General features: G+C 37.5%; 1 protein-coding gene across 1 annotated transcript; it reads right to left on the bottom strand.

Moving 5' to 3' along the window:
- Positions 1-209: 209 nt before the first annotated feature.
- Positions 210-14478, bottom strand: abhd17ab (abhydrolase domain containing 17A, depalmitoylase b). The gene is made up of 5 exons (XM_073819449.1): positions 14174-14478; positions 13107-13486; positions 11090-11284; positions 6303-6482; positions 210-4743 (listed from the first exon to the last, which is right to left on the bottom strand). The coding sequence occupies exons 2-5, from the start codon at positions 13478-13480 to the stop codon at positions 4518-4520; spliced, it is 975 nt and encodes a 324-aa protein (XP_073675550.1). The 5' UTR covers positions 13481-13486; positions 14174-14478; the 3' UTR covers positions 210-4517.
- Positions 14479-14681: the final 203 nt, after the last annotated feature.

Below are 14681 nucleotides of genomic sequence, written 5' to 3'. Positions count from 1 at the left end.
TAAAATGTAAACATAATGTAAATATACATTAAAAAATATTATATGTAAATATATTGTGGTATAAATGTGACTTCCCAGTGTGATGTTAGGCTTACACTTAACTTAATGATAGTAATGGTAATTTAGAATTTATTATTGTTAATAATAATATATTGCAATGTAAATGTGATGTTTCTGTGTGCTGTTCCAAGAAAAGACAATTACAATAATTAACAATTCATAATTTTATTTTTCTAAGATCTCTCTCTTTTTTTATTATTAATTCTGGAAAAGGAAAAAGACATATTTAAAACAAAAAAACAAAAAAAACAACATTAGAATAATGCATAAAAGGATAGAACAGTAACACCCCAATGACTCTTGCTCCCGATCCATTAAGATAAAAAAACAGATTCTCAAACCTCAAGATTAAGCTTCTCAAACAATGTTATACAGTACATACATCTGATAGTTTTAAAAAGACATTTCTATAACTTACTTTCTTTAAACAAGAAAAAAAAATCTTAATAAAAAGAGTTGAATCTGAATGCGTGTCCGCCCCTCTTGTATGCACACAAAGCATCCTCACATCCAATCTGCTGGCTCCAAGTCAGTATTGCTTCGGCCCTCCAAACACTTGTCTTACAGGAGGTAAACACGCACCAACAGTCCACACACAAAAAAACTAGATCAACAGCAGCCTGCATTGTGTGAGACCTGGCTCTGTCTGAACAGCCAAAGTCCGCCGCTGCCGCCTCCTCCTCCTCCTTCAATCAACATCTGAGCGCTGACAAATGGCAGTGGGCGGCCATTGCAACTCCAACACCTGTCATCTTTGGTTAGAATGGAGAACGAACAAGCCCCTTTGTGTCCAAGCACAAATTAAACACATGATGAAACATGGAATCAGATTTGCTGGAATTAGGTTTCAGATATTATGTACAAACCAGTGTTTTCAAAATGCAGAATCACTGTGCTTTGTGCATTAACGGGAGTTGGTTTAACCAGAGCACATACTAACAGACCAAGTGGAGTGGATAAAGGTAACCAGATGAAAAAAAATCTAAATAAAAAAAGAGATGAAATTTTGTCTAATTATGTCTCAGGTGCATAATTAGACACAGTTAATTAATCTAATTAAACAAATTGTTGTGTGGAATCCAGAATGACTATGCAGCCTACGGTGTTAAAATGGTAAGAATGAATCACGGCAGAAAGAGGAAGCCATGTCTTATCTCACTGAAAAGGCTTGGTAGGCTTTGATGCGTCGGAAAATAACAAAAGGTTGCGAGGGTTCGGCCCTTTTAATTTCTTTGAGACCATTCAATCGAGATCTATAGCAGCAAGTTCCCTTGATAATTCACAGTTGAAAAGCTTACTTTGAAAGAAAGACACCTTTGAATAATTCGGAATCCACAGCTAGTGTTTTTCAAAGCTTTTACAATTGTCCTAAACAACTTGAAAACTTCAAGAGTCATAGTTGCGTCCAGACAAACTCCCTTTGAAGATGAGCAGCTTGACTAGAGAGGACAAAAATAGATTTCAGATGACTTCACTGTTGTGCCTGTATTGCTAGTTATAATCCTGTAAACCTACCCGCAGCTCAAAACATCACTTAGTGGATTAAACCACGTGTCATTAACTAGCAATCCGACGTTGAAAGAACAAGGGAAATCCTTTATTATCATTAAGGAGTCGTTGAATGATGTGCTCTGCTTTGAAATGATTTTAAACATAATCAACAAAAAGACAGAGTAAATACGCACGATTATAGCTTTGAATGCCAACAAGAGAGGAGTAACATTTCCATGATAGAAACACACTTGACGTCAGGCTGAAAACCAGAAAAACTGGTTGCGAGTTGTGCGTCATCGCCACAGGGTTCAGACATGATTTCTGTTTTTAACTCTCTGACTACTACCCGTGTTGTGTATGGAAGCCCGTTTCCGCCACTAAATAAATAAAAAACAAAAAACAGGTTATTGCGACTTATCTCACAATTCTTTTTTTGATACAGACTAGCAATTCTGACATTTTTTCTCGCAATTGTGAGTTTATATCTCACAATTGGGAAAAACAAAGTCAGAATTGCAAGATATAAACTCGCAATTCTGAGAAATAAACCCGCAATTGTGTGATGTAAACTCACAATTGCAAGTTATAAAGTCAGAATTGTGGAATATAAACTCACAATTGCGAGAAACAAACTCAGAATTGCAAGTTTATTGCACTTTATTTCTCGCAAATGTGAGTTTATATCCTGCAATTCTGACATATATCTAGTAATTCTGACTTTATAACACCCATTTGTGCGTTTATATCTCACAGTTCTGAGATAAAAAGTCAGAATTGCAAGTTTATATCTTGCAATTCTCGCAAATGTGAGTTTATATCCCATAATTCTGATTTTATAACTTGCAATTATGTGTATATCTCACAGTTCTGAGAAAAAAAGTCACAATTTATACCTCACAATTGTGAGATATAAAAAGTCAGAACAGATATAAACTCGCAATTCTGAGAAATAAAGTCACAACAGCATGATATAAACTCACAATTGTGAGTTACAAAGTAAGAATTCCGAGATATAAACTCACAATTCTGTGAGCATAGTCTTTTTTCTCCTCAGAACTGGACTTTATAACTTGCAATTACGAGTTTATATCTAACAATTCTGAGAAAAAAAAAAAAAAAAAGAATTGAGAGATACAAACTCGCAATTGCGTAGAAAAGCCTCTTGCAATTCTGACTTTATTTCTCGCAAATGTGTTTAAATCCCACAATTCTGACTTATAAACGCACAATTGCATGTTATGACATCAGAATTGCTAAATATATATCAGTTTTGAGAAAAAGATATACAAACAAACTCACAATTCTGAGAAAGTCACAATTGTGTGATATAAACTCACAATTGTGAGTTATAAAGTCAGAATTCCGAGATATAAACTAGCAATTTTGAGAAATAAAGTCACAATTGCATGATATAAACTCGCAATTCTGAGAAAAAGTCACGATTGTGTGATATAATCTCACAATTGTGAGTTATAAAGTCAGAATTCCAAGAATTAAACTCGCAATTGCGTGTTAAGTCAGAATTGTTAGATATAAACTCATAATTCTGTGAACATATCAGTCTTTTTTTCTCCTCAAAACTGGACTTTATAACTCGCAATTGCCAGTTTATATCTCACAATTCTGAGAAAATAATTTATATCCCACAGTTCTGACTTTATAAATCGCAATTGTGCGCTTATATCTCACAGTTCTGAGAAAAAAAGACAGAATTGCGAGTTTATATGACACAATTCTGAGAAAAAAAGTCAGAATTGTGAGATACAAACTGAAATTGCGAGAAAAAAGTCTGAATTGTCTGAAAAGATAAAAATCACAATTACCTTTTTTTATTTATTTTTTTTCAGTGGCAGAAACTGGCTTCCATAATTGTGTGCATGGTTTGTTCTTACACAATCAAAACCATTTATTAACCCAAAACCCGTTAAAAAGGTTAAACTACTTGAGAATGAATGTGGAAAGGCTATGCTGAAAATCTGGCATTAGGAAAGTCCCGACAAAATAATGAAACCTTGATCTTACTACTGGCCCAACAGTTCAGAAACATGATGTATCAATCTGGACGTGAATGTACTCCGTATCGTGTCATCCCAAGTGTGGTGGTTTCATTGAAATATGATGATGAGCGAGCAGCCCTCCCAGTTTCTTTCACCTCAGGGTGCTATGGACACCCTCACATGCTGAGAAGAAAAGAAAGAGATAGCACAATAGACTGGGAACTACACCGCTGCCTGATGATCTGCCTGGAGCGGTGTAGATCATCAGATGTCATCTCATTCCAAGCTCAGCTTTTACATAAAGGCAAAAACTCATTGGAAGGGAACGTCGGTGCATAGAGGTCAGCATCCCGCAGTGCGTATGAGAAAACAGACCCACACACCTGGGCACAAGAGCCATCCAGAAGAAGCCAAATGGTTAGACGAAAGTGTAGGATGCTTCAAAACTCAATCCTGAATCCTTATTCCATCTTGTAGGGTCACAGCAAGGCTAGGAAATTTGCCAGGATCTGAGATTGAGCTATTTTAGGTTGCCTGATGAGAAGTGGGAAGTGAAGATCTCTCAGGCTGAGGCATCATGGGAGCAAGTCAAAGAAGCGAACCACTCAACTGACAAATGAATGCTCAGATATGGAGAAACACCATCAGGTTGTGGAGGTACAGGACAGCAGGCTTATTTCCTTTCCTTTCGTCCATCCAGTCTTGCCCTAGAGAAATTCCACTTCCATCCCCCAGAGTTCCCATGCGCACACACATGCACGCTCACATGTACAAGTAGATGACAAACGGAAGGAGGGGGGGAAAAAGAAAACAAATCTGAGCAGCCGCATATCCATCAAGCTGCTTTGATAGTAACGTTGTCCATACAAAATGGCAGCCTTCAATAAGTTACTGACGCATCCATCTCTCTCTCGCTTGGACTGGGAGATGGTGGGATGACAAGAGGAGGAGGAAACGGAGGAGAGATTAGGCGTGTTGTGCGGCCAATTCCTGCCCGATGAAACGACGCAGGCGTTCCAGGTATTGGCTGTACAGTTCGATGTCGTTGTGTCCGGCTCCCTCCACCCACAGCGGCTCCACGGCTTTGGGGCAGCGCTCGTACAGGGCCAGCCCGTGGGAAAAATCTATCACCTCGTCCTCTGTCCCATGGATGATCAACACTGGAGATGTGATTTTAGACACCTTCTCAATGCTGAAACACACAAATGCAACTTTAATATACAGTAACTTTTTAAAAAAATAAAAAAAGCTAATTTCACACTTGACACATATGATCAATGAAACACCGTAAATTAATTTCAGCTCCAACCAATATTTTTTGTAGCGTGATAACAGCTCAGACCGTAGCTTTTCTAATGTATTACTTATTTTATGTTTCAGTTTTGAAGATAGATTGTGATGTTCACTTTTTGTGCCAGATATTTTACATTTTCTGTACAATTTAACACAGCTGAATACATAATGTGTAATAATAGTTTATGTGACCCAGGACCATAAAACAAGTTGTAAGTAGCATGGGTTTATTTGTAGCAATAGCCAACAATAGTGTATGGGTCAAAATTATAGATTTTATTTTATGCCAAAGATCATTAGGGTATTAATTAAAGATCATGTACCATAAAGATATTTTGGACATCTTCTAAAGTAAATATACCAAAATGTAATTTTTGAATAGTAATATGCATTGCTAAAAACTTCATTTGGACAACTTTAAAGGCGATTTTCTCAATATTTTGATATTTTTTGAAAGCATTAATCGAAATCATGACACTTACACAATTTAACAGCAATTAAAAGTTTAACAAAATTGACATTAAGGCCATTGGTTTCCACAAAAACAAGCAGCACAGCTGTTTTCAAAACTGACAATTAAAATAAATGTTTCCTGAGCAGCAAATAAGCATGTAAAAATGATTTCTGAAGGATCATGTGAGACTAAATAAATACATTTTAAAATACAAAATAGAAATATTTATTATTCTAAATTGTAATAATATTCCACAATATTACTGTTTTTACTTTACTTTTGGTCAGCATTAAAAAAAAATGTACACACTGACTCAAAGTTTGAACAGTTCATACAAATATTTATAAATAATAATAATAATAATAACAACAATTACAAATTGTTATGAAGCCAACTAAATTCAAGTGAGGTGCATGTGTTGTATACATGTGTGTACGTGTCAGTGCCAGCAAACTAAACAGCTGCCTGCCAACTACACAGCACTTGTGCGAGAACAGTGGTGGTTTTGACTAAATCTGTATGGCAACCATGTGTTCTGCTACACTGGCACTGAGTGACACCGCCCACGAGTGTAGCCAACCTCCCTCTGAGCTCCACAACACTGCTGTCACAGCCAACATGCAACAATGAAAATTATTGTAATAAAACTTGAATAAAAAACACTTACTCCCTTTAATCAAGAACTGAAGGTCTAATTCTAAGACTGAAAATTGTTTTGCATCTATATATTTCAATGTGTGATAGTCAGACGCAGTTTGTGTCAAAACAACCAGCTCAGTATAATCTTCGGCAGCAATCCACATCACAGCACACTCGGATTGCTCTCGCCAAAACCAAAACCCAGTGAATCGTAAATAGCAGCAATCTGTGCTGGCCATGACAAGGCAAATCATCAGCTCATAAACAAACTGCACTGATGATGCCCTGTCAAACCTCCAGCATAATGGTAACGACAGACAAATAATTGAGGACAAAGAGGAACCCAATGTTTTTTTGGTACTCACTTGGGAAATGCATCAAAGCAGTAAGTCTTCTTAGTGTCGGGGAAGGCCACCCTCATGCCGGAGGTGAGAGGGGAGTGCAGAATCACAGCTGCACACTCGTATCGTGATGCCAGGTCAACTGTGGGCACCGTGCCAATGCTCTGTCCATACAGAATAATATTCTCTGGGCTGATGCCATATCTGTTTGAAAGAGAGAAATCAAAAGCCAATTAAATGTCATATACTGAACAAATAACTCTCTCATGTCAATGTGATTTACGGCCTATTCACACCAAGACCAGTTTGAATTGCAGATTGCTGGCTGCAGTGTGAATTTTCATCAGCCTTTGAGAAAATTCACATTCCTGAATTAAAGAAAATTGTGCTTTGTTCATTTAGTTCTGGTTTGTATTTCACTTAATGGTTTCTCACTGATCTCATTAAAGGGAAAAATTACCTCATGATTTATTCACCCTCAAACCATCCTAGGTGTATATAACCTTCTTCTTTCAGACAAATATAATCAGTTATATAAAAAAAAATGTCCTGGCTCTTCTAAGTTTTATAATGGCACTGAATGGGTGTTGTTTTTTATGCATTTTAGTGCATTCATTCATCATAAAAAGTGCTCCATGTGGCTCTAGGGGTTAATAAAGGCCTTCTAAATTGATTTGATGCATTTGTGTAAGAAAAAAATAATATTTAAAACTTTATAAACCATAATCTTTAGCTTCCACTAACTGTCATACGTGCATTCACGAGAGAGTGGTGTTTCAGCAAAAAGACTATTGCCTTGACTTGTAGAACAACTATGAATCACTTCATGAGCATTTTACCATTTCTTTCGAGAAAAAAACTATCATATACAAACAGAAACTTAGAGGTCTTCACAGCAACCTGTCAAAATAAAAGTTTGGTTTAACTGGATGACGTAGGCAAACATGGTGATGAACGCAGAAGTGCAGTGGAGAGAGCGGAACAAAACACTGGTCATGAATTAGAAGTACAAAACAAGGATTTGTAAAGAAAAATGTCAGAGGGTTTCGATATAAGCCAAGAGGAGACTGGTTTTCCTTTGCTGTAAACAAAACTTCTCACAAGAGTAGCATATTCGCACCGGAGCTTATGTTATGCCCACGTCATCCGCTGAAACACCACTCATGCATACGATAGTTAACGAAAGATAAAGATTACAGTTCATAAAGTTTTAGATATGGATATTTTTCTCACAGAAACACATTAATTCGCTTCAGGAGAGCTTTATTAACCACCCTGAGCTGTGTGGAGCACTTTTTATAAAAGATGGATACACTTTATTGGGTATTTAAAATCTCAACAGCCATTCACTGTGTACATAATATACAGATAATTCACTCACCTCTTTGTCATACAAGATGTTCATGTCTTATGACCTACCCTAACTGCCTTAAATTGGACACATACACGTCACAGAGCTAGACAAGATGAGAATTTGTGGATAAAAAGTGTATAATATTAATTTATTAAAGAAAATGACCAATCGTTTCGCTAGATAAGACCCTTCTTCCTCGGCGGGGATCGTTTAGAGGTGTTTGAAGCTGCATTTAAACTGCATTCTGGAAGCTCAAACTTGGGGGCACCATATAAGTCGAATATATGGAGAAAATTCATCAAAAAACAATTTCTTTACAACTGAAGAAAGAGATGAACATCTTGGATGACAAAGTGGCGAGTAAATTATCTGTAAATTTTTGTTCTGAAAGTGAACTAATACTTTAAGAAAGGCTAATATAAACTAACAGCCGAAAATGTTCAACCAAAGTTATCTAGACCAGTGGTTCCCAACCACGTTCCTGGAGGCCCCCCAGCACTGCATGTTTTCCATGTCTCCTTAATCAAACACACCTCATTCAGATCATCAGCTCATTAGTAGAGATTCCAAGACCTGAAATTGGTGTGTCAGACAAAGGAGAGATGCAAAATGTAGAGTGTTGGGTGGCCTCCAGGAATGTGGTTGGGAACCACTGGTCTAGACCAGCGGTTCCCAATTCCAGTCCTCGCGACCCACCGCTCTGCACATTTTGTGTGTTTCACGCATCGCTTCCGACGTTTGTTCTATTCCAACGTTACTGCCCTTGCTTCGAAGTGGACATCACAGGATATTCCGCCATTATTCATTAGTTCGAAGCGAGCGTATGTGTTCCATTTAAAGGTCATTAAAGCGTGCGAGACGTAAATTTAAAATGCATTTATTTCAGATGCACTTGTGTCACACTTCTCTAGTAAGTTTCATCTGTGTGTGAAGACGCTACATGCGGTGACGTAGCGCAAATATGTGAATGAATGTTCCGAAGTATAGTAAACAGATTTCCCCCGCTTAGGGAGCAGGGAGCAATGAACACTTTGCAGGGACCATGTCAATCGAATCGCAGTTCCTGCACGGACCTCACTTCTAATGAGCTGGTTATCTGAATCAGGTGTGTTAACTAGGAGAGACATGCAAAATGTGCAGAGCGGTGGGGCGCGAGGACTGGAATTGGGAACCGCTGGTCTAGACTATACAGGTATGTGCCAAAAAATCTGAATATCGAGGGAAAGTCCATTTATTTCAATAATTTGTTTCAAAAAGTAAAACTTGTATGTTATATTAGTTCACTACACAAAGTGAAATATTTCAAGCCTTTATTTGTTTCAATTTTAATGATTATGGATTAAAGACAAAAAAAAAAAAAAAATAAATACAGATTGACACCCTCCTTAAGGAGGAAAAGTCTCAAAAGGCAATTGCAAAAGAAGCTAGTGTTGGGCGATATGCTCAATTTTCATATCGTCCTATCGTCACCCTGTGAGATCGCCGATACACGATACTATCGTGCTAATTTATTTAATAATATGTCAATATGTAATAAATTCCTTATTCGTTTTGTAAGGGTAGTGCATGTGACTTGTGACACAGTTGTGCTGGTACAGTCCAGAGTGCTGACGGTAGTTTACTTACTATCTTCACGGAGCGGTAAATGTGCGTGCGTGAATGTAAATGAATGTATCTTTCTATACCCATCATATTGCGATAATGTTACCACTGTATGTCTGATCTTTGTCATCAGTTCATGTTGTATTTCAGTTCATATAGAATGAGGAGAAGCAATGTGCGTGTAATTCACGTGCGTATGTTTAGCACCATTTTATCGCATCGTAATTCTAGTTAACGCATACAGATGTTACTGAGGTGAATGTTTATGTTTCCTATATACAGACGGATTCTCATATATCGCATTTAATTCAGCCTAAACCACATTTTACTACTTCTTTTATCCTAATGACTGTCTACACTTAAGTCTACACTTAATCTATGTACACTGTATGATGAATAAATCCATTTTCACTGCACACATCTGCGGCTGAAGCATCCTAGAACCGACTCTCCGCTCTGCATTGCTAAAGAAAGGTGCCTTTTTGACGCATAATAATAATAATCGTCTTACTATCGTCAAAGGCATCAGCAACAGGCGATATCTCTGACTATCGTCGATACACGATACTATTGTCTATCGGCACAACCCTAAAAGAAGCTGGATGTTCACAGAGTGCAGTATCGAAGTATATTAACAGAGTGTTAAGAGGAAGGGAAAAATGTGGCCGGAAAAGGTTCACAAGTGACAGGGATGACCGTAGCCTTGAAAGGATTGTCAAGCAAGGGCGGTTCAGAAATCTGGTGGAGCTTCATAAGAAGTGGACTGAGGCTGGTGTCAGCGCATCAAGAACCACCACATACAGAAGTCTGCATGACATGGGCTACAGCTGGAGAATTCCATGCGTCAAGCCACTCCTGAACCAAAAACAATGTAAGAAGCGTATGTGCTGGGCTAAGGAGAAAAAGTACTGGTCTGTTGCCCAGTGGTCCCAAGTCCTGTTTTCAGATGAAAGCAAATTTAGCATTTCATTTGGAAATCAAGGTCCCAGAGTCTGGAGGAAGACCGGAGAGGCACAAAAGTCAAGCTGCAGTCAGTAATGGTTTGGGGAACCATTGTCATCTACTGGTGAGGGTCCATTGTCTTTTATCAAGTCCACAGTCAACGCAGCTGTCTACCAGGAAATTTTAGAGCACTTCATGCTTTCTGCTGCCGACAAGCCTTTTGGAGATGATGATTTTATTTTCCAGCAGGAAAATTTGGCACCTGCCCACAAAGCCAAAACTACCAGTACCCGGTTTAATAGCCATGGAATAACTGTACTTGATTGGTCGGCAAACTCGCCTGACTTAAACCCCATTGAAAATCTATGGGGTATTGTCATAAGGAAGATGAGGGAACAGAGACCCCGAAATGCAGATGAGCTGAAGGCCAATATCAAAGCAACTTGGGCTACCATAACACCTCAACTGTGTCAAAGGCTGATCGCCTCCATGCCATGCTGCCTTGATGCTGTAATTAGTGCAAAAGAGGCCCAACAAAGTACTGAGGACATAATACAGTACATTAACACACTTTTCAGAAGGCCAACATGTGTTTAAGATCCTTTTTTTTATTGGCCACATGAAATATTCTAATTGTGTGAAATACTGGATTTGGGTTCTTTTGTCTTTAATCGATAATCATCAAAATTGAAACAAATAAAAGCTTGAAATATTTCACTTTGTGTGTAGTAAACTAATATAACATACAAGTTTCACTATTTGAAACAAATTATTGAAATAAATGGACTTTCCCTCGATATTCTAATTTTTTCGGCACACACCTGTACATTAATATGTAGCACTCTAAAACCTGGACTCTACTACAGTCATGCAGATGTTTTGGTTGTGCCCTGGTATTGATTTCATGTCTCACCGTGAGCGTAGAGCCTGCCACGCTGCGTCAATGTCTGCATATAAATTCTTTTCCGAGGGTTTCCCTGTGCTGACCCCATAGCCAGAGTAATCATAGGAGAATATGTTACAGTTGATGCGAGTGCCCAGGCCAATATAGAAGCTGCTCATCTGGCCTAGATCCACTGCGTTACCATGGGAGAACAGGACAGTGAACCTGAGGAGAAAGACAGACAAAAGGGATGATGGGATTTGCAGTACAGATTCACTCTCTAGTATGCTCATTACACCATTTCAAGGTCTTACTCAACATCTATGTCAAGATGGATCCACATAGTGACTTAATAACCTGTAATTTCTCTCGATGAATCACTGGGCATGTAGGCGCATTTGCAGTGAGCCTGAGCTCTATATGCCACAGGGAATGGTTTCACAACTGTGTGTGTTTATGTAAACAATTGTGTAATACCAGAGTATTTAAATACTCAGGCGGCAAAAAAATGGCTATTAATTTATTGCTTTTTTTTTTTTTTTTTTCAAAATTGTATTTATTATTGTAATACTTCCATATTTTTAGTTTAATTTAAATGGTAGTTTTGGTAATTTAAGTGCTTTTTTTGTATTTTTTAATATTTTATTTAGCTGTAATTTTATTTTAGTTTTAGTAATTTTAGTACTTCAACACTACCAGTCAAAAGTTTTTGAACAGTAAGATTTGTAATGTTTTTTTAAAGAATTCTCTTCTGCTTACCAAGCCTGCATTCATTTGATCTTAAATACAGCAAAAATATTTTTACTATTTAAAATAACTGCTTTCTATTTGAATATATTTTAAAATATAATTTATTCCTGTGATCAAAGCTAAATTTTCTGCATCATTTCACCAGTCTTCAGGGTCACAAGATCCTTCAGAAATCATTCTAATATGCTGATTTGCTGTTTAAGAAACATTTTTTTATTATCATCATCATCAATATTCAAAACAGTTGAGTGCATTTTTTTCAGGATTCTTTGATGTATAAAAGAGATCCAAATATCAGCATTTATCTGAAATAAAAAGCTTTTATAACATTATACACGATACCATTCAAAAGCTTGGAGTTGGTATCATTTTGAGGGGGTTAATACTTTTCTTTAGCAGGGATGCGTTAAATTGATCAAAAGTGAAGATAAAGACATTTATAATGTTACAAAAGATTTCTATTTCTGATAAATGCTGTTCTTCTGAACTTTCTATTCTAAAAAAATTCTACATAATAATAATAATAACAAATGTTTTTTGACCAGCAAATCAGAATATTAGAATGATTTCTGAATGATCATGTGACTGGAGTAATTATGCTAAAAAAATTATTTAAAAATCACAGGAATAAATTACATTTTAAAATATTCAAACAGAAAACAGTTATTTAAAATAGTAAAAATATTTTAAAATGTTACTGTTTTGTTTTTTTATCAAATAAATGCAGGCTTAGTGAGCAGAAGAGACTTCTGTTCAAAAACTTCTGACTGATAGTTTATTTTTTTTATTTTTTTGTTTTTCCTTGACATATTTATATTTTATTTCAGCTTTAGCTAATTTAAAGAAAACAATTTTTAATAGTTCTAAAAATATAATAAAAAAACAAACCTCCAAAAACAAATTAACAGGTACTTTGTGCAGTGAAGACATCTACAATATTGTCCACAACAAAAAACAACTGTACTCATCCTATAAAAAACCACTCTTAAAGAGGAAATAAAGCAACAATGGAGCAAGCGAGGATAACAGTCAGAATAAAGTGGCGCGAGATAAAGAAAGAATGTGTCCAGGAAGGAGTGGCTTCTAAGTAAAGATAGCAGACATACTCAGAGAGGGAAGCAGGAAATGGGACAAAGGAAAATGGAAAAAAAAAAATGAAGGAACGTAAATGACCCATGGGAGGAAAAAGGGGGTCCCATCAGAGGAAACAGGACATTTTAAGTTCAACATATATTATTGTTAAACACAAAAAATAAAAAATAAAATCATAAGTCATTCACAAATGCATCCATCCTACCTGGCAGAGGGGGCACAGCGGATATACATGCAGCCCACTCTGTTCCCCCTACTAGATCGGGTCAGGAACACTTCCGTGGCATCCAGTTCCCGTTGGGAATACTGGAATTCTGCCCGCTCTGTGAGGTGAAGCTTCCAGCGCCCCTCCCCTGTGACGTTCCCTCCCCCTACCGAACTCCCGCCACCACTACCTCCTCCTCGGGACCGGAGGCCTGACGTCCCCGTGGGTCCGGCAGGTACCTGCCCGGCCTCCAGATCGGGCAGGAGGGCATAGGTAGGTTCAGGGGGCAGGAAGGCAAGCTTGGCAGCGATACGGCTGGGGCAGGGGGGGCAACAGAACAGGCAGCACAGCTCACTCACAGAAAGGCCATTCATTGTCAGCTGCAAAAGAGATAAGAAGAGATTGTGATCAATACATATTCAACACAAACATTTCACTCAGTTTTCCACTCATGCTCTGTAGTATGTATTTTATACCGGGAGTAATTGTATTTTTATATTATTATTAATTTTATTATATTGTATTATTATTGTTAAATGACACCGCTGTCATGTGATCTCAACAAGGCGGCACCCATAAGAGAGCGACCCTCAAATTTACTTAGTAATTATTTAAAAAGACAAGAATACACACAAATAAAACAGAGCTTTCTTTCTTTCTCATTTCTTTCTCTCTTTTTTTTTTTTTTTTTTTTAGATATTCCACATGCAAAGTTCTCTACGAATGCTTAAACAAGTAAAAAGCTCCAACAGTAAACAAATGGTTAATAAGTAATACCCAGGTAGAATTAACTCAGGCGTCCAGTAAACCTATCTCCCAGCTATACTGTCCTCCCAGTTTAAAACTGATAGTCTATCTGCTATCTGATACTGTATAGACTACAAATGTAAATAATATATATTGTATGATTTTGCCGGTTTAAACGGCTCCAATAAAATATCCACTAGTGGTCACATCAGTCCAAACAGAGCCGCTCATCGCCAACTCAACATTTACACCTCACTTAAACCTCCAGACGAACAATATAAAGCTAACAAACACATTAATGTATATATTTGTCCACATACGTGTCGTTCTCTTGACTAGAGCCTGCCAAAGCCGGATTTCTTTATATTTTCACACCTCTGTCGCTAAGTAGCTAGCTCGTAGTGAAGGGGTAGGGGGGAGTTAGCCAGCCAGCTAGCCAGTCAGCTACGACTCCTCTCAGATAACAAATAAAGGCCTGGACGCCGCTGAAGACATGTCTCATCCGTAGATAAAAAGCTGAGCCCTCCAGGAATAAAACCCGATTTCTGATTTGTCGTTCTGAGGTGATTCCCGGCAACCGTCCTGGCATGTAATAATCTGCTGGTATAGGCTAATAGAGCTGTGTGTTTTTTTCCACTCCAGTCAAAGATGTTTGTTAGCCTTCCCACTCTTCATTACGTCGCACTATTACGGCTCCAAGTAGGAGGCGCTATAGAGGCAGAGAATAGAAAGTAAACAACGATTAAAAACCTGTTGGATTAAAGGCTTAAATGACTAATATATGGTATTTTCAAACATGATTTTGTATAATAACGCAGAATGCTTAAA

This window comes from Garra rufa, chromosome 15 (genome assembly GCF_049309525.1).
Source record: "Garra rufa chromosome 15, GarRuf1.0, whole genome shotgun sequence".
NCBI classification, from domain to species: domain Eukaryota; kingdom Metazoa; phylum Chordata; class Actinopteri; order Cypriniformes; family Cyprinidae; genus Garra; species Garra rufa.
Note: the sequence above shows the minus strand (reverse complement) of the source record. Positions and strands in the feature narration are given on the sequence as shown.